A 27613-nucleotide genomic window follows, 5' to 3' on the forward strand; every position below is an offset into this window, starting at 1 on the left:
TGTCCCACCCTCCCCCATGCCCACTCCTGCTTATGCAGGACACCTGCTCATTTTCACCTCCATGCCTTTGCTGACCTAATCTTTCTCCTGAACGACCTTCCCTTTCACATTCACCAAACTCTCACGCATCCTTCAAGAAATGATTCCTTTCTATGTCCCCTTGGCAATTTTCTATACTAATTATTCAATTTTGTCCAAGAAACCCTTTCAGTAACTTCTGTATACCAGAAGCTTTTTCTCCATGACTGTCTTTCCCACTAAAATTGAATTTCTTGAGGGCAAAAACTGTATTATATTCCTTGTATCTTTATCTCCTTCCCTTCTTGGGAAGTCATTTCCACATAGGTACAGTAAAGAATGTGGGCTCTGGAGCCAGGCTGCCTGGGTTTGAACACCAGTTCTACTAATGTATGGCCCTAAGCAATTCATTTAAATTCTGTGCATTAATTTCCTCATCTAAAAATAATGCAGATAGTAATAGTTTCTAACTTAAATGACTGCTGTGAGAACAAAAGTTTAATATCTATAAGGCTCTAATAGCAGAGCTGGAGTATAATAAGCACTCAATAAACATCACCAGTAAACCTGAGCACCCAATTCCCACACCTCTTTCCTTGTCCTTCTCTTGCCTTACACTCTATGCAGTATGTATCTCTCTAAATAAATCTACCTTAACTCAAAATTAAACAAACAAACAAACAAACAAACATACATACATACATCACCAATAATCTACTACTGTTATTACTATACTAGAATAAACATTTTCATGGTAGGTGCCCAATACGTTTACTGAATTGAACATGTATAAGAGAATTCCATTCCTAAAGAGTACAATGAAACAGAAATAGTCAATTAAGAACAAGAACTCAATTATTCCATATTCTGTAAGGTTCAGTATATGTGGTTATGTGCTGTGATGCCATATATTTTTGTGTTTGTGTCCATTAAAATGTGCTAAATCCTTTCAGTTGTACAGTATCATGCAACTGCATTTTTTAAATGGACAAATGCAAACAAAGAAATACAAACCTTCAGAGGCTGAGAGTCTTCCTCATCTGAATCTTTGAATTCAATGCAAATAGCAATATTTCTGGCCTGCAGCAATATTTAAATAAAAAGAAAATAAAACAAAAACCTAAATTATGTAAATATTTTTTAAAATACATGGGAAGCCGAAACCTAAGAGAGTTTGATGTCAAAAATAAAACCTCCATCTTTGCACTCACCTTGGCAAAAGACTTCTGACTGTCATATTTCAAGTACTTAGGATAAACATAAAGGTGATTGTTGTAGATGGTGTAAGGCTGAGTGTGCTTCGGTATGCAGGGCACAAATTCCTCTACCTCAAACGTGACTGGAGTTTTAGTACAGGTTTCAAATTGCTTCATGGGAATGTATGATGAATTGACATAATCTAAAAAAAAATTTTTTAAACAAACAAATTGAAGTAAAAACCAAGCAAAAACTTGTCTGTTTATTACACAAAATTTACACTTACTAGGTAAGTCTGAGGAAACATTATCAATTGTAATGTCTAGATTGCCCAGAATCACAGGGAGTTTAGCCATCTTCTCAGGTCTACAAACAAAAGAAGAGAAAAAGCAAACATAAGTTAGGTTAGCTCTAAGTTCTAGAGCAGTACCTCCCAGAGAACTCTATTGCAAGCCACAAAAATAATTTTAAACTTTCTAACAGCCACATTAAAAAGGTAAAAAGAAACAGGTAAAATTAGTATTAAAAATACTTTATTTAATCCAGTATGTTAAAAATATTGTCTCAATATGTAATGAGTATAAAAAGTTCATTCTAGTTCTTCGAAACCAGATGCGTATTTTACAGTTACAGTTCACCACAGTAGGACTTGCTGTATTTCAAGTACTCAACAGCCATACGCCACTGGCTAGTGGCTACCATGCTGGACACCACAAGTCCAGATAAGAAAATCAGCAAAATGTTACAGTGACAGTTTCCCTGAACCACTCCATCCTCAATCTACATTCTTGGCTCATTTAGAATCACGAAAATTCCAAAGCCATCTTAGGCTCCTATGTCTAGTGAAATGCTGGATAGAAAGAAGGTTCTCAATGAGATGTTTGGTGTTTGTATTTGGTCCAACTCAATCCAGTACAGGAGTCTCCTCTGTGACGTTCCTGACAAGCACAGCTCATGCCTCAGCCCCTCCTGGTGACCAGGAATCCTTCAACATAGCCAGACTATTCTTCCTCACAGCATGGCATCTCCGAAACTTCCACTCACCAAGGGGCCTAGTTATGGTTCTCTGTGTAACACTTTCGATTATCTACAAACGCACCTTTCTGAAGTCCTTGCTTCTCAGTCCTTCTGCTCCTTCCTCCAATGCTATTTCTCTCCTATAAGAACACCCCATTCACATCATGGCACCCAGAACTGCACAGGTAAGACCCAGTGTGGTCTGACCAGGTGAGGTGTAGCAGCTGTCTGATTTTGAACAATCTACCCTTCTACCAACACAGCCAAAATGCTATTACTTTTACATAGTCACACCACTCTCGTGACATACATTAAGTTTACAATCACCTAAAATCCCTGAATCTTTTCTCATATGCTTTACTATCATGCAACATCGCTCCATCCTGTATTGATACAATTATGTTCTCAGAACTCAGGACAAGATTTGATTTTTCTCTTGATGAAATTTCACCTTATGATTGAGTCATTTCTAGTTGATCAAAAGCCTCCTAAAAACAGATTCTACATGGAATGTATTAGATATTCCTTAGTTTTATGTCATGAAGACATTCATCAAAACCTTATATTCTCATAAAAGCCATTGATGAAGATACTGCACAGAATATAGCCAAGAAGAAGGTCCTTCTCAGACCTCTAGCGGCCCATCACCAGACTCATACCAGCCACTCATCCCCCTTCCTGGCATCTGGTTACGCCAGCATCGAACTGCTGTCCACTCAATCATACGTGCTATACTCCCCTGACCTACTGGAATACACTTTTCAATCCTCTATTGAACCAGCTTAGCAACCCCATTAAAAAGAGAAAAGCAGAAATGTGGTTAGGATGACTAATTCGACATGATGTGACTTATTCCTAGAAAACAGAATGCTGCCTCCTTGTTCTTCATAAGCCACCTGCTTAATAACATCTTTGAGAACACTGGCAAGAAACATCACAGCTCAGGGGCCAACAGATTTGGCATTTGGTTTTGTTTCCATTTTTGAAAAGTTCCTAACTCCTGTTTTTAAGATTCCTGAGACATTATTGTTATCTGAAGCAGTCTCACATGCAACTTGCCAGCATATCTTGTGGTACTGTTCATCTGAACCAGGATGTCCCTAACAGCTCTGAATTCTTGCTTGCGTGTGACTACAGCCTGAATTAAGCACAGTCATCTTTGCCCACCACCAGCTCCAACTTGCAGAATCACTTTCTCTCAGGGTTCCTCTCATTTCCACTTGTCTTCTGTTTATATCTGAGTTTAAATGAGCAATTCCTTGAAACCCCGGGAGAGATGACTGTCAGGAAAACAAGTCAACAAACTTTCACACAGTCTGCCTTCAATAAAAAAGATTTCTGGCCAAAAGATGTCCAGGTACCATCCAGCATTACGCTGACACCTTGTCCCTGTGCTGTCATGTGATCTGTTCACAAACACAATACCCTTCTCTTCTAGCAGGAAGACTGTACTTTCCACAGTCATTTCTTGGAAGCTGTCGATGGCTTCCCAAGCACTGTGTACTCCCACAATAATACAAACTCAGAGCCTCTCTCAGCTTTACCCAAAGCTCTTGGTGGGGGGCACTGACCCTCAGATCTGGGGGTTTCCATGCAGGTATAAATTTTCTTGACATATAGTGCCTTGCTCTACCTCTTCATTTGAACAATTGAACTCTGCAACGTACCATAAAACTCTGTTCCACAAAGTCTTAGAGATACCAGTGAAGTTGTATCTGTTTCCTTGAGTCAAAAATACTGTTTAATACAGATGATACTTTTAATGTAAGTTCTCAAGAGTACTACATTTTGCCCCTCCCTAGTTATTTCTACCTATGAATGAATATGTACCTTCTCAAGTTGTTTTTGGTTTTTTGTTTTTTTTTTTTTGGTTATCACTCTGACATCATCCACATATAAGTTTGAGAGAGGTGGACTTCTAAGCAACAAATGTTAACTGAACAAACTTCACTGGGACTCTTTCTACGTGTTACAGACTTGTGTGTCTAACTATACTTACTTCCTTTGTTTCCTCCCTCTGCTGAGAGCTTTTACTTCTAGGTGCTAATGCTCCAGAGGTATTTCCATGCATTTCTAAGCAAGCACAGATCTGAGCTTAGTTCCATATCCCGTAGTACAGAGACTCTGTGGAAGCTGTTTCTACCAACTTCACTCTTTAAAACATAATCTTAAACCTATTTCAAAACTTCCTGGGTTTTATTGAACTTGGCTTATTAGACATCAAAACCTCACATACAACAAAAATTCTACAGCCTTCTTTATGTGTATTTCCAAAGTGTTGGGTGTGTGTATGTGTGTGTGGTGTGTATGTGTGTGGGTGAGTTACACAAAGTGAATTATCTCATGTCTGGAATTAGTTTTGGGGTTTTTTTAATGCAAAAAATCAGTACCTATATACTATGAAAAACTTTTAAAATAATACTTGAGCATGAAAACCCACCTTAAAACTGCACTGATTAAATGAATGTGTAATGGAGATTCATGTAAGTGTTTGGCATTTGTAAACTGTTTCTCTCTGTGTGTGAGCTTAAGAGTGAGGCTCAAACTCCTGCTCTTGGAAAAAGGAAAGATTTTCTTTTCCCACTGCCCATGCATTCCTGCTGGTTCAACAACCCTCCAGAGGAAAGGGCAATGCTATCACAAACTAGCAGTCATCCCATGCCAACAGATTCTGTGTTCTCACCTCTGTTTCTGGGGCCTGGTCCTTCCTTCCCCAGTTCCTGTACTGACCCACTAAAGTGATTAACTGGTAATATAAACATGTGTGGGTCTGCTGTTGGTGTGAGTCTACTCCTCTAACTACATTTTGTAAAAGGAAATATTCTCTAAAAGCTTTGCTGTCTCTTAAATATATCTATATATATGGTTGAGAGAAATCATCCTGACAGGCATTCTCTCTTATTCCCCGTCGTAACTCTAGGAGGCAGGGCGATTATTAATTTCCCTTAAAAGGAAGAGGACACTTAAGCAGAGAAGCCAAGTGACCTGCCCCAGGTCTCCCAGCAGGGAAGGGAGTGACGGATTAGGCTCTGAAAGATGAGTAGGGTACTCTTGGAGAGAGAAAAGCAGAAGGGACGCATGCAGGCAGAAGGCAAGGCATGGTAGCATGAAAGAACACAGTGAGTTCACAAAAGGCAAGTAGACCCCTGGCCTGAGTGCAGTGTAACTAGAAGAACACGAAAGTACGAGTGTCAAGCTTGGGTGCAAAGAATATAAAGATACAAATAAATACAAATAAGTAAATCTCATGTAAAAACCCTAATAATTATTGTTACCTAAACTATCCAATGTGGTAGCATTAAAAGAAGGCCTGTATTTTAAAGAAAATGTGCTATTTTTATACTTTGCCTTCAGATCCCCTGCAGAAATGAGAAAAGACACCACCACGAGCAAATCAAATGCATGCAAAACACCAAGTCTCTCTTCTTAGATAGACACTTCTTGGAGCACTATGTCAGCGACACCATCTATCTGACAGAACTGTTTTCTTACTAAATCTTAGAATGTCTCCGCTGGTGATTACTGCAAGGGAGAGGGGCAAAGTGGCTTATAAGCTTTGGCAGCTATTTTCTAAAGACTGGGGCAGCTTAAGAACATTTTTCTCATCTATTGTTAAATGACATTTTGAGACCATCATAGGAACATACACCACAGCTTTATATCCAAGCTAGTGCCCAAGCCACTGACATGAGATGGTTCTCTATAAAAAAAATTTTAAAAGAGGAAAGAAAAAGAGCAACACTAAGGTTTTAAAAAATTTTTTTAAATGAAAAAGGGATCGTCCACTTCCCTGACTCAACTGTGAAGGGCACACAAAGAAACGTGGCATTTCTCTGGACACATGTTGAAAAGGACAGCAGCTCTCCTTGTGCGGCTGCATCTTCTGATGCTGACAGCATTGGGTCCCTATTTTCGGGTTCCTGAAACTCTCACAGGCCGTCAGCAGCACACTGTTCTCACGAAGTCCTTTGTACTGAAGGTCTAATGTGCAGGGAGAGCCCACCCTGTGCCTGACCCAGTGAAGGCATGTGCTCTTGGCTGCCTGGCTTTCTGCTCGGATCACTTTTTGATTGGTGAGCCTGTACAGTCCCACCCTCCAGCCTCCACTCAGGAAGCCGGACCATGAGCTGGGGCTACCCACAAAGAGCCACCACTGGAGGGGAAGCATGTGCTGACCAGCCTAGGGAGGGACTTCTGAGACAGGGCTCCCAACCACCATCACATACAAAGAACTTCATTGTCTATTTCGTCATAAATATATGGCCAAATATTAGTTAAAAAAAAAAAAGTTCACGTAAAATCATGGAAAGCTACAAAGTGGAAAGTGAGAAATCACCCAATAACCCATCCATGAGCAATAACTATGACTAATGTTGGTGTATATCCCACATGACTCTTGTTAACGCCCATTTTCTTTCCTTCTAGCTAGCTACTCGCCGATCCACGTCTTCATTTACATACAAAAAGAAATATACGAAGTATTTTCTTCTTAAAAATGAAGTCACCTAGATACACTTTCTCCTCTTTACTAACGCAACATACTCACCTTCCCAGGTGAGGACACATAGACCAACACCGTGATTACCAAGAACTGCATGGGAAACCTGTAATCTATTTAACTAAAGGTGACTGAAACTTGCACAAAAAAATCAGCTTTTTATTCTATAAGTAAGGCTGAAAGTTTCCTGAAAATCAAATAAAAACTATAATTACTTGACAACATAGTATGTACAATAATATATGACCCATCACCAATAAGTAAAGGTTCTTAAAAGCTGTTAATTATGGCTCTATGTAGAATTCTGAAAAAATCAGAAGAGAGAGAAGTAAGAAAAAGGTGAAAATGCAGTTAAAGAAAACTAAACAAATAGCCATTCTGAATTCTAGACAAACTAATATTGTTACTTTGAAATGTATTTTTTCAAATAAAAAAATCAGACTGGAAGGTACCTAAACTACAGAATAGTCACCAGCTGACTCTTGGACATTCTTCTCATTTCATTTCATTATCGTTTAATACCCTTAGCTCTTTCTCATTCTCAGAATTTTCCCAGAAAGATTCTAAAACTCATGTCCCTAGCAAAGGAAATCAGTTTTATGGGTTCAGGAGTGAACTCCTGACAAAGCACTGGAACAGCCCAGTGTTTGAGAGCACAGATTCCCAGATCAGCTGTGCAATGTTGGACACACACTGCCCCACTGTTATGGGTTAAATTGTGTTCCCCCCAAATGATGGCAATGTCCTAACTTCAGTACCTATGAATGTGACCATATTTGGAAATGGGATTTTTGCAGATATAATCAGGGTAAGATGAGGTCACTAGGGTTGGCCCTAATCACTATGATGTGTTCCTATAAGAAGGAAATTTAGACAGGGATACACAGGAAGACAGCCGTGTGAAGACAGAGGCAGGGACTGGAGTCATACTGCCAAAGCCAAGGAGAGCCTGGGGCTCCCAGAAGCTGAAAGAGGAGAGCAAGATCCTCCCCTAGAGATTTCAGAGGGGGCGTGGCCCTGCCAACATCCTGGTTTCAGGCTTCTAGCCCCCAGCATTCTGTTGTTCTAAGCCACCAGGTATGTGGCACTTTGTTAGAGCAGCTCTAGGAAACAAACATCCTCGCTAATTCAGGGAAAGCATTCACAACAATGCCAGTGAACAGGACGTGCTGTATGAGTTACTGCCCTTCCCCCGCCACCCATTCAGTCAGTGGCGTCATGCACTACCCCATGTGCCAGTCAGAAAACCGGGAGTTACTTATCTGAGACTACACCTACTTCTCTCTCCTTCCACCCTAACACCCACCCAGGAAGCCAAGACCCAGTAACGGCGCCTGTCCAACACGACTGGAATCCGTCCTGTCCCCTGTTCTTCCTATTCCCACTCGTGGTGGCTTCACTGAGTCCCTTCCCACTTCTTGCAAAGTTTCCTCAATTGTCTCTTTCCTCTCTGGGCTCATCTGTACCCAACGTGCCCTTCACAGCACCACCCAAAACAACCTTCATACAATTCAAATTAACCGGGTTAACTCTTCTGATTTTAAACCCTTTCTTGAGGAGAAGTTCCACACTCATCCAACACATCATGGCGTCTGAGTTGAGCAACTGAAAAGACTTCCTCCCCTTCCACTGAACTACTTCTGTTTTTCAGGTGTGGAAATAAGTAAGACCTTGAGACTCACTTCCGAAAGTCTGCAAGTAACTTGAGCATGTCCTCATTGGATAGCTTATTGCTGTCTTGCTTGTAGAGAGCAGAAAATCTGGCATTTTTGTCAAGGTTTCCAGATGCGTCCTTAAACAACGTCCTGAAATAGCAAAACAACATTTCTAAGCTGAGTTTCCAAATGACCAAAATAAATCCACAACTTGACTCTGGTTTCCATGTGAAGACTAATTATTATTCCACTGGCTACCAACAGAAATCTCATTATCTAAAGACATGAAAGATATTTATGAGGATGAACACAACTAATTCAATTTACATAGAAAACATTTCCAGCAAATGGCTTGTGCTTCAGAAATAACATATGTAGTCAAATGCTTAAGAAACAGAGATCACAAATAAGGATGATCTGCAGGCCTCACTGGGCTGCCCCCTACTCCCAGCTGGAGGCCCTGGAACCTGCAGTCCCAGCTCTGCAACAAACAGTCCTGTCCACCCTGCCAGTGCCAACATTGCTACCCTCCAGCCAGCAGCTCTCTTCTCTGTGTCTCTCATAAATGATTTTTCAGATATGGAGCTTATTTATTTTTCAGTTTAAAACATTTAAATACTTTTCATTTCTGGACAACATACAGAATAGGTTAGTCAGTCTATCTACCTACCTACCTATCTATCTATTTCTATATACCTATATTTATATAAAGGGTACAAAATATGTTCCCCTTACCTTGCTGCCCAAGCAAATGGCATTCTATACTGTCCGAGTCGTTGGCATGCCTGCTTCGCATTCTTGAGCACCTTCTGAGCAACCTTGAAGACATCAGAATAAAGCCATGAGATACTGCATCCCACTGGCAGGAATCTTAGAATCTAAAAAGCCATCATCACACACTCACTACACAAGCCCTTAGGGCAGTATCAGATGTGTGGACAAACACAGCTCACTGTAATGACTATAGCTGGATTTATACTCAATGCAGACTGTTTCGTTTAACACATTCTCCAGCAGTGATTTTCAAAGAATGTCGAATGAGAACTGCTTCCAAAAAGTATGTCTTTTCTTTGGTCTTCAGAGGCAACAAGTAGGCCATTTCCTAGGCTCTCATATTTCTTTATGACTAAGAGCTATGCAGTATATGTCCACTGAGTTATTAATAATTACTAATACTTGGTATTCATGCCCAAATATATCACATTTCTTCAGTTTTAAATGAGAACACTAATGAAATAGGAAGCTTTCAGGGCTCCTAATGTACACTGGTTTTTGCAGACTCCCCAAATGTGGGGGATATATATTCATTATTAAGAAATTATAGGTGTTGACTTAAGTTAGGTCAGGGTTTTCAATCACTATATTCTAATTTTCTAGGTATAAATTACCACTATTTTCACTTCCTAACGATCAATTTTGGTTTGTTGTGGGTCGATGGCTGAACTGTATAGGGCACAGGGAAGCAGATTTGCTTTTGGCCTAAGACGTACACATGGCAGGTCTATTCATCAAACATACCCCCACTGCTAAAGCAGATGACACCTAATTTTTCCAAATTTGCCTTTACTGGAAATACTACATTGTTACCACCATGAAGTTTGATTGATTCAGAGTCAGAGTTGTGGGAGATGCAGGATCTTTTACATCACTTAAGTACATCGGAGTCAAACCAATTTTGAGAAACATGATCTGGTGTCTACGAACTAATGGGTGTCCTGCAGAGCTGCAGCACCAGCCCCACCAGGGAGCTTTTCAGGAATGCAGAGTCTCAGGCCCCACCCCAGACCTTGTGCATTCTGACCAGACCTCCGGTGATCGGTGTACACCGGGTTTGAGAAGCACTCATCTAGAAAACTCTGAAGTAGGACAACAGAGCCCTCTGTTTCTGAGTCAAACTGAAACCAGCCATGTGAGTCTGGGCCATTAAGTCTCTCTGGGCTCCACTTTCCCACCTGAAAAATGAAGGGTTCGGGCTATGCTTGCCATTGTCCCTTCCAGGTAGGAGACATTACGATTCTACCATAACCATGACGGGGAAATGCTATCTGGAAAACATTTCTTGACTGAACAGGTGCCGGTCGGGAACTCAAGTCTCTCCCTTTCTTCTTCAAGTGGGCACATCTGTGTGGGGACTCGGGGATCACAGAGTAAAATGGCCTGCCTTCCTGGAGTGGCAATTTTACTGACACATTTTCAGGTAGAAACTATTATTTTTAGGTTCTAACTATTACAACTATGTTCTGGAAAGTAAAAAGCAATATTTGCATAACATTTAAATCCAAAACATAGGCTTCAGATAAGTTTCACTCTTGCCTGCAGTGAACGAGGATTGTGCTCTCAGATTGATCAAGGATGTAGGTGGAACATAATGCATGTGAAAGTCAGAGTGCAAAACTCATTTTTGCCCTTTGGGTTTTTCCCTTCCTTTTCTTTCTTTTTTTAGAAAATCTATTCATGGTGGACACCTACAGAAACTTTTTCTAAAAATTTCCTCCAAAACAGAAATTTCTTCCCAATGATGTTCGAGACCATCTTGGATGACAAAGAGAGACAATTTTGATATTTGGAAAAAATCATCCCTTAGTAAAATCTCTGCTGAAACTTCTATTTTTATGTAAGGTGGCTGAGTCAATCTCTGCTTTAATTTACTGCTTTGGAGGTGTGAATGCATGAAAAGATGTACACACGGCTGAGCTTTACATTCCATAAGTAATGAAGGAAGAGCAAATTCAACAGATGCTCAATGGACACTGGGAAGTGTGGCGTCTAGCCCATGGTGATAGGTGATTTTTGCACCCAGCCTGAGCTGCCAAATTTCAAACTGTGGCAGGCAGAAGTACCAAGTTGGTGAATACTGGCCTTGGAAATGTGTTGCATACACAGCAGGAAGTAGATCTTATCTTGGGCAATCACTGATTATCAATCAAAACATCAAAGAATTAAAAGAGTTTCTCATCCAAGGTTTCACAGTCTTGATTTAAAAAATAAAACAGCATCTCTCCAGAGACCAAACTTGACTTAGCTTTTATCAGCCAGAAAGGCATACTGTTTGAAGCCATGTGACTGGGTAAATGGGCCTTTCCTTGACTGGGGCTGTAATAAATGGTAACTTCCTATATGTGTTGAAGATTTACAGTGTCCACAGCATTATCTTGGACATTATCGGTTTGATCTTAGCACTGTTCCTGAGAGGAACGTAGGGGCAGGTAGCAACAGCATCCTTCAACTACAGATGGGACATGTGGGGTCCAGAGAGGTGACACATGTCTAAAGTCCCCATGTTAATTAGGTGCTTAGCATCCAGGTCTCTGACTCCCAGAACCTGTTCTTTAACAACAGTCCTGCATCTTGGTGGGCACACCTGTGATGTATAGGTGGCTAGAAAGAGACAGAGCGGAAGCTGAGTCAGCTCAGTAAACCTCAGTTAGAGCTTGTGGGGTGTCCCCTCCTACTGCCGACCAGTCCTTGTCAATGACCACTTGTCAATGACCTTGTCAATCAGAAGACCACTTATAACTAGAAATACTGTAAAAATGGCATGGACAGCACTCAATAGCTTATTCAAACCAGGTAGCTCCACATGCTTTGGCCACTCTAGCTGTGGGACACTGAGCAGGTAACTAAACCTTCGTAAACCTCAGTTTTTGGAAGGGTGAAAGGAGGTCTTGGCCTAGATGACTTCTAATAGTCAATAATGCCATGTAATGTCCATACCTAGGCACCCCCCCGCCCCAGGTAATGAACACTACATTGAAGTAATGAATGGACACCAAACATACCAACAGTGTATTTCCCTCCCCTCTTCTGCCTAATGCCACGCCACCTCTGCCGCCATAACCCTGCCCCACCTGACAAAACACAAGTGCACCTGAACCACCAACACTACTGGCCAGATCATCTGAGCCAGGTCATCTCCTAGTCTCCAGTCTCACATTTAAGTGTAAATGGACCCAAATATAATTCCAGGATCTGAGAGACATGCCAACAAGTGGAATAAACTCCACTTATATCCAATATATGTACTTTTTAGTGACAGAAAGTTTACTATTAAGTTGGTAATTCCTTTACAAATTATTTTAGGATGTCAGGATACTCTGTTTAAATGAAGTATTTTATTTACACATGGGACTACTTTTCATTGAAAATTGGACACATAAGGTTAACTATAAGAGTAAGTCTACATAGAGTCATCTACATCTTTTAGAATGTAAGTATGGCTTAACTTTGATTTCTTTTAGCATTTCTATTTCTACTTTTCCCGACTGCTATTTATCATCACGAAGCACGGAAGTCATCCTTACCTTAGAAGAGTCTGAACTTTTCATGTACGGCTCAGCACCATGAGTGATGCTCCCCTGAAGCACTTTTTCAATTCTAGCCACAAGAAATATATCAGGATGAGGACACGTGACCGAAAATATTCCCTAGGGATCAAACGATTTTGTTCCATGAGTAGAATTTATGGCCACGTTAAACAAATCCCATGAACATCAAAGATTCTAAAGCAGCAAAGAGCACTGAAACAGTGTAGCTATTCAGAAGCACCCAGGGCCAACTTGGTTAACTCATCAAGTAGTTCACTGTCTGATCAAAAAGTCTACTTGGTGGAGGTGGCAACTAGTGGAAAGTTTAGAGAAAAGAAATAAGAAATCAAAAATCACTTCTTCTCTTTCAGCTTGCTTTTACTAATTTTACATGCTGTCAATATAGTAACAGTCTCATTTGTCCCAGCTGTGCATTACAAAGTCACATTATGTGTTTATGTAGTGTGTGCAAGATAAGTCTTAGTAGCATGACCAGTGGGGTCCCGCCCCCTCACCTGCTTCGGATACTGCATGGCAGCTTCGTGAGGGATGTCCTGCAGGGCAGGTGAGCTCTGCCTACCACCGTTCATCAGAGCCGGGGATGTGGCGGCCAGCATCTGCCTCACTGAGAAGTGGTTCAGGTCCACGTGGAAATCAGCAGAAATCTTTCGGTTGTATTTTATGTCAAACAGGGAAAGAGTAACAAAAAAAGGCTCTACCTGAACAAAACAAATCAAGACCATCACTATGGTTCAAACTGTCGGGAAAAAAGAATGCTGCAATCAAAGAAGAAACTACCAGACTTATTTATGATTGTCACTATAAATGACTGCTGAAGAGCCAGAGCTTCCACCCCTGCCTTGTACCACAAGCATCCCATCCCTGCAGTCTGAATAACCCTCTGCACCCCGATCTGCCTGCACCTCTCTGATACCAGGAGCTAGGACTGCCAAGTCCTGACTGCACTACAACAGACACATCTGAAACCTCTGAATATATTTATTTAATCTTCATTTTTTAAAAGGAAAATTACATTTGTAGTCGGTCCTTCTTCATTTTCGGCAACACAGCACTGCAAATTGAAAGATAAATCGTTGCACTTGACGAGAATTCTTTTTCCAAACTTCTCTTCAAATGGCTTCACTTCCGGCTCAGCTGATGAGAAGTCAAGCTTCTTTAAAAGAAAATGTAAATATATATAAACATATTATGTTCCCATTAAAAATATCCCATAATAAATGTACCCTAAAGAAGCTGCTAAAATATGGAAATATTCATTTACTCACAATAGTATTACTGTTTTACACATTTATATAGTATATAATAATGGCCAAATAAATGATGGTATATCTACTCAATGGATGAACAACCCTAGTGTCCATCAACAGAAGAATCTATAAACAAAATGTGGTGTACACATACAGTGGAATGTTACTCAGCCATAAAAAGGAATGAAATTCTGACACATGTTACAATAAGAATGGACCCTGAAAACAAGGTAAGTGGAACAAACTGGACATAAAAAGGCAAATGTTGTATGATTCCACATATGTGAGCTTCCCACAATAGGCAAATTCATAGAGACAGAAAATAGAAGAGAGGTTACTAGGGGGTGATGGGAGGGAGGAGTGGGGAGTTGTTTAATGGGTACAGAGTTTCTGCTGGGGAGGATTAAAAAGTTCTGGAAATGGGTAGTGGTGATAGTTGTACAATAATGTGAATCTACTTAACACCACTGAACTGCACACCTAAAAGTGGTTAAAATGGCCAATTTTATATTATGCATACTTTACCATAGTAAATTAAAAAATTGTCAAAAAGCAAAAAAACTATATATATACATATATATGGCTATGAAGTCTGTGAACATTGGAAAATGGGGAAAAGAAGTTTCATTTAAAAAAAAAAATAGATGAAGAAGAGGAAACTACTGGAGGAAATATGGCACAACAATGTCCCATCAGAGCAGCCTGTTTGTGGGCAGTCTTGGAAGCCCTCACCGCACGGTGTTTTGGATGTTATTGGGACAGAGACGTGGACCACATGCACTGCAAGGCTTGTATCTGGGACTGAGCTTGGGCTAGTCAGGAAAGATCACCGTCTACTGGGCATCTGCAGTGATGCTTGTTATTTTCTGATGGTGATTTTACGGGGTAAATTATGTAAGTTCTTTGTGGACTTGACAGTGTCTTTGGGTAAATCTCCACCAATTTCTAATAATCTATTGAATATCAAATACTCACAACGGTTGTGCTGTGGTAATGAGATTACAGGTTATTTTCATTTTTCCTCTATCCCCTGTATGTTCTATATTGTTATGTTAGTTGTCAATCCAAAATATATATAAATATAAATATAAATATAAATATAAATATAAATATAAACATAAACATAAATATAAATAAAATATAAATATAAATATATATACATGAAAGCAAATAAATAAAGAAACAAGTAACTGACCTTGACTTAGTTTTAAATTTTAAATATTAAAATAATTCTTACCTGGGCATCTGGGTCCAAGTAAAAAAGCTTAACTCTGCTTTCACTTTTCAGTTTGATTTCTGCCTCTCTGGTACTCTGATAACAAGATAAACAAAAAATAAAAATTACATTAAAAAGAAAAGAACTTTTCCTTACAGAGGTGTCTAAATATGTTTGAGAGCTATGCTACCCCATCCTGAAGAGTTGATTTCCGGACAGCTCTGCCCTCACCTTGGAGAATGACCTGCATGTCAGTGAACAAGGATAGACTATCGAGTATGTAGCACACAGTGTAAGGGCTGTAGGGGAAAAGAGAAGTTAAGACTTTATCTCTGCCCGTGTGAAGCTGACAATAAGTTGGGGAGTCAAAACCAGTGCACGGAAAGCAAAAGAGGATCATTAATCATTGTTATCAAGAAGGGCTTCATAAAGTAATGGACTAAGGGACGAGCTGTGAATGAAGGGGTGGAATTTAGACAGCAAAAAGGAGGAAAACATAAAACATTTCAGACTGAATGAAAAGGATGCACAGAATAGACAGATGCTGAGAGTGGAAATGAGCCCAGATGGTAGAAAGGATTTAGAGGCCAACCTAAGACTGAGCATGCAAGCAAAGGAAGAGGAAGGAGTATACTCTGGATGACAGAATAAAGAAAACCACAGCAGATCTTGAAGGAAAGCCGTAAGTGCTTGTGGCAGGCAAGAGGGGGAGTTGCTAGTTCATTAAATATTTATGAGCACCTATGTTGGGCTAGGGACACAAACACAAATAAAATTAACTCCCTATCCCCAAGGAACATCATCTGCGAAGATAGAATATAATCAGCAATACAAATGGCAAAAGAAATTGCACGGTACAGTGAGCTAACCTGCACTAGCGATGACTGTCAGGAAACAGCTCCCAGAGGAAGGCCCATTTTGAAGGACAGGGACATTTGGCCAGAAAAGGAGAAGAGGGCATTCTAAGAGGAGGTACTAAGGTACAAGTCACACCTGAGCAATGACCAAGTCATTCATTACAACTAAATGGCTGGATGTGATGACAAAAGAGAAGTGAGTCTGGGATTTGTATGTGAAGGCCTGGGGATTTCAGAATCCAAAAAAGTCCTGCAGTATTTTAAGCAAAGGAATAAAACAACCAGTTCTGCATTTTAGATCCACCACTCAGGTAGGGCTGAAGCAATGGATTAAAAAGGGAAAGACTAGGAGGTCCACGTGGTCTCTCCTGATCACAACAGCCTCCCAGTCTCACAGCAAGGCCCGTAACAAATCTCACCTCCCCAGCTTGGGTAGCCTGGTCAATTCATTAACTCAGGTAATTCAGGAGGAAGGGCAGGTTTGTGAAGAAAATGGTAGAGTGGAGTTTGGAGATGCCTGTGGGATTGCCAGCTGGGAACATCCAGTAGACAGCTAGAGAGATGGAACTTGAGCAGAGGGTAGGGAGGGAGGCTGGAATTACCAACATCAGCACAGGGCGGGGGATGGAAGTCTTGGGAGTGGGTGAGATTCCCTGGGGGAAGAGTGAAAGTCAGTCTGTGAACAGAAGCCCAGGGGTCCCAACACCAAAGGGATGGACAGAAGAAGTCACTGAGGGAAAGAGACATACAGTGAAGAGATAGGGGCTGGAGAAGTAGGGTTTGGGAAAAAGAAGAAGAGGAAGCTTCTAGGACATTCACAAGATAGAAATCGTCTCCAAACACATTATTCCTCACACCTGAAGCCTCTAAATCTATATACTGTTCTTGGCAGTCAGAGCTCTTTGTTACTCTCCATGTTAATCTCCATGGTTAAGCTGATAGAGTCAGAATAGAATGTCCTCTCTCATCTGCTCCTTTGCCCGAAGACCATGAGTCACATCTCAGCACATGATGGGCAGTGACAGCCATAGGGGAGAAGGCATCTTGTCCTCTCTGCTGGTGGCTTAAAGAGGTCTATTATTACATTTCTAACCACAGCCAATAAAATGAAGCACTTTCTTAATTTTCTCAGCCATAGTTATTTTTTTAAATGGTAATGTAACATTTTATGTCCACGTGTTACATGCATACACACACTCAAATACACATTGCATTCTTCCATGTTACTCTTTTTTTTAGGTTTTTTTTTGGGGGGGTAATTAAGTTTATTTATTATTTTTTAGAGGAAGTATTGGGTATTGAACCTGCGACCTTGTGCATGCTAAGCATGTGCTCTACCACTTGAGCTACACCCTCCCCACCAGGTAGTTGTTATAATAGGTTCTTAGCAATGACCCAAACACTATCATGACTATATTTAACAACCTGTCTTCATCTAGCAAAATGAAATGACCACCAGAATGTTAACTAAGAAACTGGGTTCTAGTGCTAGTTCAGCCACTAACTAGCTGTGTGAACTTGAGCAAGCCACTTAGCCTCCCTGGACTCCATTTTTATTTCTAAGTAAAAATGTTCAACAGGATGACAGTTCAAGTCTCCTTCCATGACAAAGTCTATCCTGATGCTCTCCATGAGGCTTTAAGGCTTCTGGAGGCTACGAGACATTCCTACAGACCATCTGTCCATGCTTACAGAGGAAAGCGTGGGCCTATGCTTTAATTCTACCTTTAATTCAGGGTCGGGGCGTGGGACAATGTTTTAATTCTACCCTTCCCATCACCTTTCTTAATTTTCACATCAACAGGGCCAGGACATGTGCATATAGAATACACTTGACTGAACCCAAAGAATTTGCTTTACTTTGTATACAACCCATGATGTTTTCTAACAGAAACATCAGTAGTAGGTGCTACAAGCCACCCCAAGGCCTAGAATGCTTTAAACAGAGGGAACACCTGACAGACAGTGTTTGAAGGAATCACCAAGTAAAACCTAGGCAGTAAGAAAATGTGGCTCAGAAAGGGCAGGGCTTTGCCCTGAAAACAGGAAAAATTAATATCTGAAAGCACCGTTATGATAAAAGCAATTATTTATTGATTAATAGCCAACATCTCTATGCTAGATGTTATCCTAAGTGCAAATTTAAATTTTGTACAACCTTAGGAAGCCATGTTTAAGAGAAAATACTGAGGCACGAGAGGTAAATACTTTGCCCCAAACTCACAATAGTAAACAGAAGCCTGGCTTCTAACTGAGACTGCCTGGCTTCAGAGCCCAGACTCTTGAACTATTAGACCAAAAAAAAAAAGTAAAGACTACGAATAGGGAAGTCAGAGAGTGGAAAACCAAATGGTAAATAAATACATGAAAAACACTACTAAGCAGCAGATACAAATGAAAGCAGTAAAATACCATTTTTGACTCCTCTGCTGAGGATGCAAAGAAATAGGAACCTTGTGATAAAGTAACCTGGCAATACTTAAAGTGTTAAAAACGCAATCGACTGTGACCCAGAAATCCCACTTTGGGGAATTTCTCCTACAGAAATAAGAGTGTGAGTAAGCTTACAAATATGTCATGATGTTTATTGTGCACTGTCTGTAGAGGCTAACAACTGAAAATTACCTAAACACTCACGGATAGAGATGGCTGAATAAAGTGTGCAGTAGCCACAAGTGGAATATTACAAAGCTATGAAAATGGGTGAACTAAATCCTCTATGGCCCCAGAGAGGCATCTCTGAAATATTTTTAAGTGATAGAACAAGTTTCAGAGTAATGTATCTATCATGAGCATATCTTTTTTAAAAAATTACTAAAAATACTGCATATGTGTGTATATGTTTCCACGAGCAACTGGCTTGGTGAAAGAGGAATCACAGCAGGTTAATAAGACTGGTACTCTCAGGAACGTGGGGATGGAGGCTGAAGGGAAAAGATGAACTTTTCTTTATACAATGTTGAATGTTTTTACTCACTATAGCAAGCACATTTATTTTTACTTAAATTTTAGAAAAGGCAATAAAATAAATTCCTGTAATACGTACTTTCCCAGTCTAAGGGCCCATAAAATACAGCTGTAAAAAAATATCCCACAGCCTATGATGTCCAGCACTTCTCAAAGTGTCAAAACCAGCTCTGCTCTTAAAATAACCTGTGGTCAGTCCATAGTGTGTGTGTAGGAAGAACTGAACTGGTTCTTCCCCAAACCTGCTGCTGCCGTCCTACCCACTGCCCCTCTAACATTCTGGGTTCAGAACAGAGGGAAAGGAGAGGAAAATGGAGAAAGAAAAGTGACAATGACAGAGCCATTCTCTGCAAAATCTGACTCTTGCTCAGAAATCACAGAAGAGAATGATGTGTCTGAAGTGAAGGCTATCCTCCCCAACTCCCGTAAACCTTAGATCACTAATGACGAGGCCCCAGCGATGTTTTCTTCCTTGGCTTAAGAGGCGGTGATGGACCAAACATTCAAGGGTTTCCAGGAGAACTGCTGAAGAGTTTAGGCATACTCTGCGTCTTAAGTTTATCTCTAAGGAGGTAAAACATTAAACCAAAGACAAAGGTCAGCCACGTCATGTTTTGAGGATGAGTTACCAGAAAAATACTGTGTTGACTGTTGGCTCATTTAAACAGAAGAGTTTGGAAATAAGGAGACTTAGCAAAATCCTTTGAGGCCAGAATATATACTTTTTAATTTAAAGAGCTGTCATGCTTTGTTTCCACTGCTTCCAATGTGTTACTCGATGAGAGTATAAAGTTTGAGACACCACACTTTATCCTGTGCTCAACTGTGGAAGATTTACCCAGAAAGGTAAATTCATTTGTGAAAAAGAAGTTACAAAATAATAGGATGTGAGCAATTTTAGATTAACATGGAACAATACTTCTCTTTCAGAACCACATGGGGAGACCAAATTAAGAGTGAGCTGTTGTTCTTTGAGAACAAAAAGAGCTCAAAAAGAGAAAAGCTATGGAGGAAAATACAAGGCAGGAGCATGAGGGTTTTCCTCACACTATCTCTACACAGGAGGTGATATATATATTTATCACACACACATACGTTCCAATGGTGCCAAAGATAAATGTAACCAGAAAAAGTGACTAGATAGTAATCGGTTTACAACATGATCCTATTACCCCTTGACTCTGTAGGGAAGAAACCAATTAACTAACTTTAAATACAGTTTGTGTATTTAATAAAAATGTTTATAAGACTATTGTACTCTTATACTATAAATGCTGTTACATTTACAGCAAACATACGTCTGGATTCATATTAGACAATAGGAGGAAAAGAACAGGTTTTAGGGTATACACAGTATGTCCCCATAAGTAAACAATAAAGATGTTCTGTACTGAATGTACAAGCAATCTAAGGGCCAGGACAATACAAAATATTCCAAAAACCTAAGTCCACATCACTCCTATGGTGTGTCAAGGGTCCTTCCATTTCATTCCACAATGAGACACCAGCTATTTTTGTACTAAAACAACTTCCTGTCTCTCATATCCTGTTTGGTTATGTCTCAGTCACAGCGGAAAACAAAAGCCCGGGCAACAGGATGAATGAAGCAGAAAGAGGAGCTGACCTGAGAGGGTCCTGCTGTTAAATTACACCTTGCTGGGCCCCATCGCTCTAGTTCTTTCTCTACAGTCCAGCTTAACTGTGGCCGGATCTCCCCATGGACCGTTCCCTGGTACTGACCTCTCAACTTCCTCACCCCTGACTCAACTCTCCCTCCTTGCACAGCTGTGGGCCTCGAGCCTCGCACCCTCTCCCCGGACCACCCCCTATTCAGTCTCGGATTCTGCAACACTGGAATCCACTTCTAAAATCAGGGTGACCAGGTATCAGTCAATCTCCCTGCTTTCTTGACAGGAGCAAATGATCCTTTACCCAGATACCCCGGAGAGGGTGAAAACAGCCAAAACCACTCACATGCTGGGTCCTGGATGAGGATGAGGCTGGGAGCCGGGCACACTGGAGCCTGGGCCCCTCCCAAGGTGGACAAGAGGCATCACCAACAGACACCCGCCCCACAAGTGGAGGGCAGCGTGCTGATGAGTGACAGCACATCTTCATTTTCTTTTTTTCTTTTTCCCTTTGAAAAATTACCTTCTGCCTGTTTCTACCTTAAGTTAAAATGGTTTTAAAACATTTGAGAGCTGGGGGAAAAGAAACAACAGTTACGCCCCTTATAATGCTGCACTTTTTAGGCTCTGACCATGACCCACCGTAAGAAATACATTTACATCACAACCCAACACACACACACACACACACACACTATATATATATATATATCACTTAAATAATATCTATCATTATTAAGAGCAGGGTACTTTAATATTTTCTATTCAATTCTATCCATTTTTTAAAAATCTGGGTCACATAATGTTGAGCTAAAGGAGCCTGACACGGAGTATGTATGCATAATTCCACTTTTAGGAAGGTCTAAATCAGTCAAAACTAACCTACAGTGTCAGAGGTCAAAATAATATGGGTCTCAGCTGAGAAGAGGATACAAGACAGTCTGCTGAGGTGCTGGAAGTGTTCTCTTGGTCGATGTGGTGGTGGTCGTGTGGGTGTACAAAGGTGAAATCCGACTGCTGTCTGAGTATTTTACTCTATGTAAGTTCTACTTCCATAAGAAAATAAAAAATCAAAACAAAAAGTAAGAAATCGAGGTTGAAACAAATTTAACTGATTTTTACCAACTAAAATAGCTTCAGCTAACTTGGTCATTACCCACAGTTTGAAAACAGCTCCAAATATGTTATACATACATTTTTAAAGAATAAATATATGTGATATATAGCTCAGGTCTTAGAATCAAAGAATTCTGCATTATGCTGGTAGTAGGCAGTAAGAGAAGAAAGGAAAGCACTACTTCTATAGGTCTTCACAGAAAAAATACAGATTTCTAGTTAATCAACATTAGGCTCAAATAATATGAGTCTTTTCCTAGGTATCCACTGTGTTCACCCAGTAAATGTAGAAAGTTACTTTTTGAATTCTAGATTGCACTGCATCTATTATCGGTCTCAACAAACATTTTGCTTTGAGAAATTATGAACCCCAAAACATCCGGAAACAAAAAGCAAATCTGAGTGCAAAATATGATACCCAGAAGTTCATAACATGAAAACACAAAACACACAAGCCAAAACTCTTCCCAGTCTAGGAGGAGGTTACAATGGTGGCACTAAAATTAGCTTTAATAGGCAGGTGCTAAAAAGATACTGCGGTAACAGTCAAGTTCTAAAGAAAAACAATACTCTAAAGTCCTAGCCAGGGAGGGAGATTTTATATTTTAGAACAGCCATGCTGCCTAAAAGTAAAGGTCAATGTTGGATGCTAGTCTATTTATAATCATATATAGATAAACCATGTCTTCTATTACAGTGTTTAAGATGTGGGTGTGTAGGGTCTCTATTTCACTGCATCTGAAAAAAAAAGAAAAAAAAAAAAAAGAATAGAAAGGCAATAACAGAGTAAGAATATAAAGGGCCAAAGAAGACAAAGATACTTCTCTCATTTAAAAAGAGTCATTCACAGATGCATGCAATGAGATGAGTACAAGGATATTCATTGTAGCATTGTTTGTAATAGAAAAAAAATTGGAAATAAAAGAATTGTTAAAATAAAATGCTTACACAGTGCAATAAAAGGGATGAATTAGATCTATGCACCAACTTGGATGGATCTCAAAAAACAATGCTGAATTAAAAATAAAAGCAAGGGCAGAATAATACATTAACATTTATATAACATATTAAACATACAAAACACAGCCATTTATGACAGACACATTGGTAAAATATAAAAATTAAATGGAAGTAACTCCAGAAAACTCATGATAGTGGTTGTCTCTAGTTGGGGTTGTGGAGGAAGGAGGGAATGTAGAAAGATGATGTTTAAAAAAGAATTTCAAATATAACTGATAATTTATTTCTTTAAAAATATGGAAGCTGAAAAAAAAATAGTAACAGGTGTTGAACTGGGGTGGTGGGAATATGGCTGTTTTGTTCTTTGTGCTTTTCAGTAACTTTTAAGTTTCTCAAAATTATAAAAAACAAGTATAACTGATTTTTTTTCCCCCACTCAGAGTGACCTAGAAAGAATTCCTATAGCTCAGACAGTCCTCTTTGGTTTAGTAACAAGATTACTATGGATCCATCCTCTTTGGAACGGTATCTACTAACTTGAATAAAGGAAGCATGTGTGTGAACACAGTAAGTAACATGTCACTATGGAAACATTTATCTGTGCATCCTGGTTATTGCTTTAATACTCATGGTGTTAAATATTATGAGGGGGAACAAAGAATAATAAAAAGAGAATACTTTGTAAGGCACTTCCTGGAAAACAGACTAAAATCTGATGCAGTAATGTACTTCACCTCACCAAATATTTAGGTCAAATAACAGCAATAACTACAGCCTCATTTTAATAATTTCCTACCATGTAACTGTTAATCATTTCAACATCATTCCATGAAGAGCAGAAGATTTAAGATGACGTTACCTTGGCGAGTTCAGGCAGGTAGCTATCCAAACCGGAACCAGAACCTTCCAACTTGCTTTGCTCATCATCTAAAACAGCGAAACAGATTACCTAAATCACTCCTAGTTGAACGTATTTTATTTAAAACAGGAGGAGGAAGGCTGTTTCTCTTATGTGCCCTCTAACACAGTGGTTTTTAACTTTGGATGCCCCCTTGAAACACTTCAGAGCTTTTTAAAAATGCTGACACCAGGCCCAGTGGTGAGCATTAAACATCTGACGGCTGGAATAGAACGGACACTGTCTAACCAGAACTGACACTAGCTGTGGACACCAGCCCACATGGCCACACCCACCAGGCTCACTGAGAGTCAGGCCTGCCCAGGCACCAGCCCAGGCCAACGAAATCAGAATCTCCGGTGGGACAAAGGTAAGAGTATTTGTTAAAAGTTCCCAGGCACTTCTAACGCACAGCCAGGGTTGGGAATCACCTGTCCAAGGGCTTGACATAAAGCACAAATTGTCAAGAACGTAGCCAGATTTCCCCCACCAATTTAATCTGAGGCTTCCGCCCATCCTAAGTTTGACTTGAAAATTCCAAAGGATATGATTAATGACAACAATAGAAACTACAGTTAGTATTTTAAGTGCTGACTCTATGCCAGGTACTTGAGATACATTTTTTTTTATTTAATCTTCCCATTAACCAGCAAGTTCTGTTTTTAATTCTCATCTTACAGGTGAGTAAACTAAGGTTCCAAAACTGTAAGTAGCTTGCCCGAGATCTCACAGCTGAAAGATGGTATTGCTGGGAAGGCTAAGGAGGAACTCAGGTCTTCCTTTCTGCCTCCAAAGCTATGATTCTTCCCGTGACATGATTTCCTTATACAAATGATGCCAGAGGAGTACATTCTACTGTGACAAAACCTTTGCTGACAGGCCGTCTGTAAAGAGCTCACATCTGTCCCACCTCCATGCACCTGTGCAGTCATCTGCCTACTTCCTATACCCTCTGGCAAAGTCTAAGACACCCGCAGAGTGTGCACGCACAAAGGGGAAAGCTAGACTTGCCTACCTTCATGAGAGTCTCCGTTTCGCTTTTCTTGCATCGCAGCTTCAAAATTGAGCTGGAGAATCTTGTTCAGAATTGTCATCCACTCTTCCATTTCCACTTCACTGTCTGCTGCCAAAAGATAACTGCTTTTGTCTTGCATCTTGAGCTCGAAAGCAAAACGCCTGACTTTGTTGTTCTGAAATGGAAAAAGGGTAAACAGATGCATTTTAAAAGGACTGGACAGCCTTAAAAATTCTTCTATTCATTATCTGCTAATGGGTAGGATCTCACTGGCATTTCAGACCAAGTTATTTTAAAAGGCGAGCCCCTCCCCCCATAAACCCCCATCACTACCCACCTTCCCTGCCTTCTTTTCTTCACGGTTTTATTTTCCCACCTGACATATTACATACTTCACATATTTATCTTATTTGTGGCCTGTCTCATTCAATAGAATGGAAGTGCCTCAGAGCAGAGACTTCTTTTGTTCAATGCTACATCCCTATTTCTAGAACACTGCCAGGAAAATAATAGGCTCTTAAAAAATATATGAATGAACGAAATTTCACTGAAAAATTTCAATTCTTCTAGCTCCTATTTGTTGAAGTGAAGTAGTGTGTGGTATTACATTTTAAAAAGCAAAGCGTTATCTATCAATATGTCTGATTTCCTTATCTGGAATTTTCTCTTCATTTTCGAGTCCCAAAAGGTATTTAGATACCATGTCTACCTTCCCCTAGCTTTCCTCATGCCTCCCGTTTTTATGCCTGTGAAAGGGGGGCTTACTCAAAGTATAAAAACAGCATCCACGTGCATTAAACAATGATGAATGAATGTGCCTGAGGCCAGGGTTCCTCCACTTTGGCACTACTGATACTTGGGGTGATGACACTCTGTTGTGGGGTCACCCTTTGCACTGTTGGCTGTTCAGGAGCCTGGCTTTACCCACTGGATGCCAGCAGCACACATCTCAGTTGTGAAGACCAAACCGTGTCTCCAGATATTATCAAACATCTCCAGGGGGCAAAATCACCCTGGTGACTGCACTAGATGGAGGGTCAGCTCCGGGGAACAGGACACTAGATTCCTGGTAGGTAGAGGCTGAGGGACATGACATCACAAACTCCCCAGGATGTGGGGGCAGAGAAGAGCACTCATCCACTGAAATTCTAGCTGGTGAGCTGCAGCCCCTGAGTGGGCTCTCAGTATAGGTTTCAGGGACAGGGCAGCCCCCTCAAAGGCATCACTGTGCCCTCTGCAGCAAGGTTCTCGGGAGACTGCCACCCCTGGTGGAGCACACGGACTGCTGTGCACAGGCCAGGTGGGCCATACCATGTGCCTCACACTTCATGGCAAGAGTCAGAGCAGGGGCCACAGGCTGGAAATGAACGTTCTCTCCCCCGTGCCCCTCACATACTCACTATTATGAAAATAAAAAGTGAAAAGTGGGGCGAGCATTAGGCCTGATTCTGAATTATTCCTCTTTCTGAGGCTCAGTTTCCTTACCTGCCAAATAAGTGTTACCAACTTTAAGGTTCTAAAATACTTTTAGGGCTCAAGATTTGCAACTGGTTCTTTCTAGTTCAGGTTCTTTCTTAAACTCACAGCATTAATCAACTAATTTTTTTTACAACGTCCAAAAGCAATATTAAGAAAAAGCCCCAAAACACTGAAGCCATAACTTTTGGATGTTAGCTTACAAACAGATGTGGATAAAAACAAAGTATTTACAATTTTTGAAGCCTTAGATACAATTCATTAAATGCAAAACAGTATCAGCCACATCTGCAAAAAGAATTTGAAGGAACAGACGTCCACTGAAGTCAGAACCTTAGATTCTGAAATGCACTAAATGATCAAGATGTTGAGACTAAATGATCAAGGATGTTGCATTATATAAATCACCTACACACCCCACTGAAGACAGGTAATAAAACTCTCTTACAAAACAAAAGTAATTACTTCTACCTTCCAAATGAGGTTGCCAAATATATTTAGTTTTGCTTATAAACATTTTTAAAAAGTCAATGCCAGAAAGTTCAACTAAAAAATAAACTTAAAAGGTCTCTCAGTTTAAGGATACAAATAAACTCCTATGTGGGAAAGACACACAGGAAGTTATTTCATTGTCATTGACAAGGTGTTCTGGTACTCCTTCCTTTACGCTGTGAATAGACATACTTTGATATAATGTGGTTTCCAGAGGGGCAGCTTTCAGCTGAAGTTGGATGACTACCAGAGACTGCTGTGTGCTGATTAGATTTGATGCAAAAATGAATTTCAGGGAACATTAAGTGGTGTTACCATCTTGATCTGGGACCTAAACACATTTTCATGCATTCTACCCTTTTAAATTTTGGTTCTGCACAGTGTTTTTGTTTTTGTTGTTGTTTTTAAATTAGTTACCAATAATTAAAAATACCAAGATTTAACTAAAAATTTATATTTCTGGTTCTCTTGAAAAACCAGATGATCTGGCAGCCCTGAGCTGGTGGCTCTGCCAAGCCGCAGCAGCTGCCCCTTTAAACTGGACCACCTGTGCTCCAGTTTGTCACAGTCCCCAGCATTCCCTATCGCTGTACACCCAGGCCTCTTCTTTCATTTAATTTCACTGCTTGGTTCCTGCAGCCACCTGAGTTTGGACCCCTAAGTTCCATGCTGGCTGTGAAGAAGTAACAGGGTCTGGACTTACTCTCCCATGATAACCACTAGAGAACTGGGCAAAATAGATGCAGCAACTGTTTTCAGGTATCTCTCAGCAGCCAGGGCAGCCTGGTGACCCCGGATAGAAAGGAAGTAAATGAGGTGAGCCCATCATCACCTCAGCTTTCGGTCTGCAGGCTGTATCTGGACTGTGGCACAGGAAGCTGTACCTGAGCAAAGTCCTACGGTCCTGCTGTATGAAGAGACTGCCCAGAGTTCAAGAAGATCCAGGTGGCTGGAATGTGCTGATCGGAGTCTCCAGAACGAGAACAGAGACCCCAGCACAAGTAGATGATAGAGATCCAAACTCAGTAAAA

At 40.4% G+C, this 27613-nt stretch overlaps 1 protein-coding gene across 15 annotated transcripts in view; it reads right to left on the reverse strand.

The window, feature by feature from the left end:
• DOCK9 (dedicator of cytokinesis 9) overlaps positions 1-27613 on the reverse strand; it is a 256309-nt gene that overhangs the window by 81392 nt on the left and 147304 nt on the right. For all 15 annotated transcript variants that reach the window (XM_074378467.1, XM_074378465.1, XM_074378460.1 and 12 more), the window contains exons 8-18: positions 24615-24789; positions 23561-23628; positions 15195-15269; positions 13723-13863; positions 13205-13408; positions 12687-12809; positions 9121-9203; positions 8413-8535; positions 1502-1581; positions 1230-1417; positions 1033-1098 (exon numbers count right to left, since the gene is read on the reverse strand). In XM_074378467.1, the coding sequence (XP_074234568.1) occupies positions 1033-1098; positions 1230-1417; positions 1502-1581; positions 8413-8535; positions 9121-9203; positions 12687-12809; positions 13205-13408; positions 13723-13863; positions 15195-15269; positions 23561-23628; positions 24615-24789 (1326 nt within the window). The remainder of the gene's footprint in view (positions 1-1032; positions 1099-1229; positions 1418-1501; positions 1582-8412; positions 8536-9120; positions 9204-12686; positions 12810-13204; positions 13409-13722; positions 13864-15194; positions 15270-23560; positions 23629-24614; positions 24790-27613) is intronic.

The sequence above is a fragment of the Camelus bactrianus genome, chromosome 14 (assembly GCF_048773025.1).
Source record: "Camelus bactrianus isolate YW-2024 breed Bactrian camel chromosome 14, ASM4877302v1, whole genome shotgun sequence".
Classification (NCBI taxonomy): Eukaryota; Metazoa; Chordata; class Mammalia; order Artiodactyla; family Camelidae; genus Camelus; species Camelus bactrianus.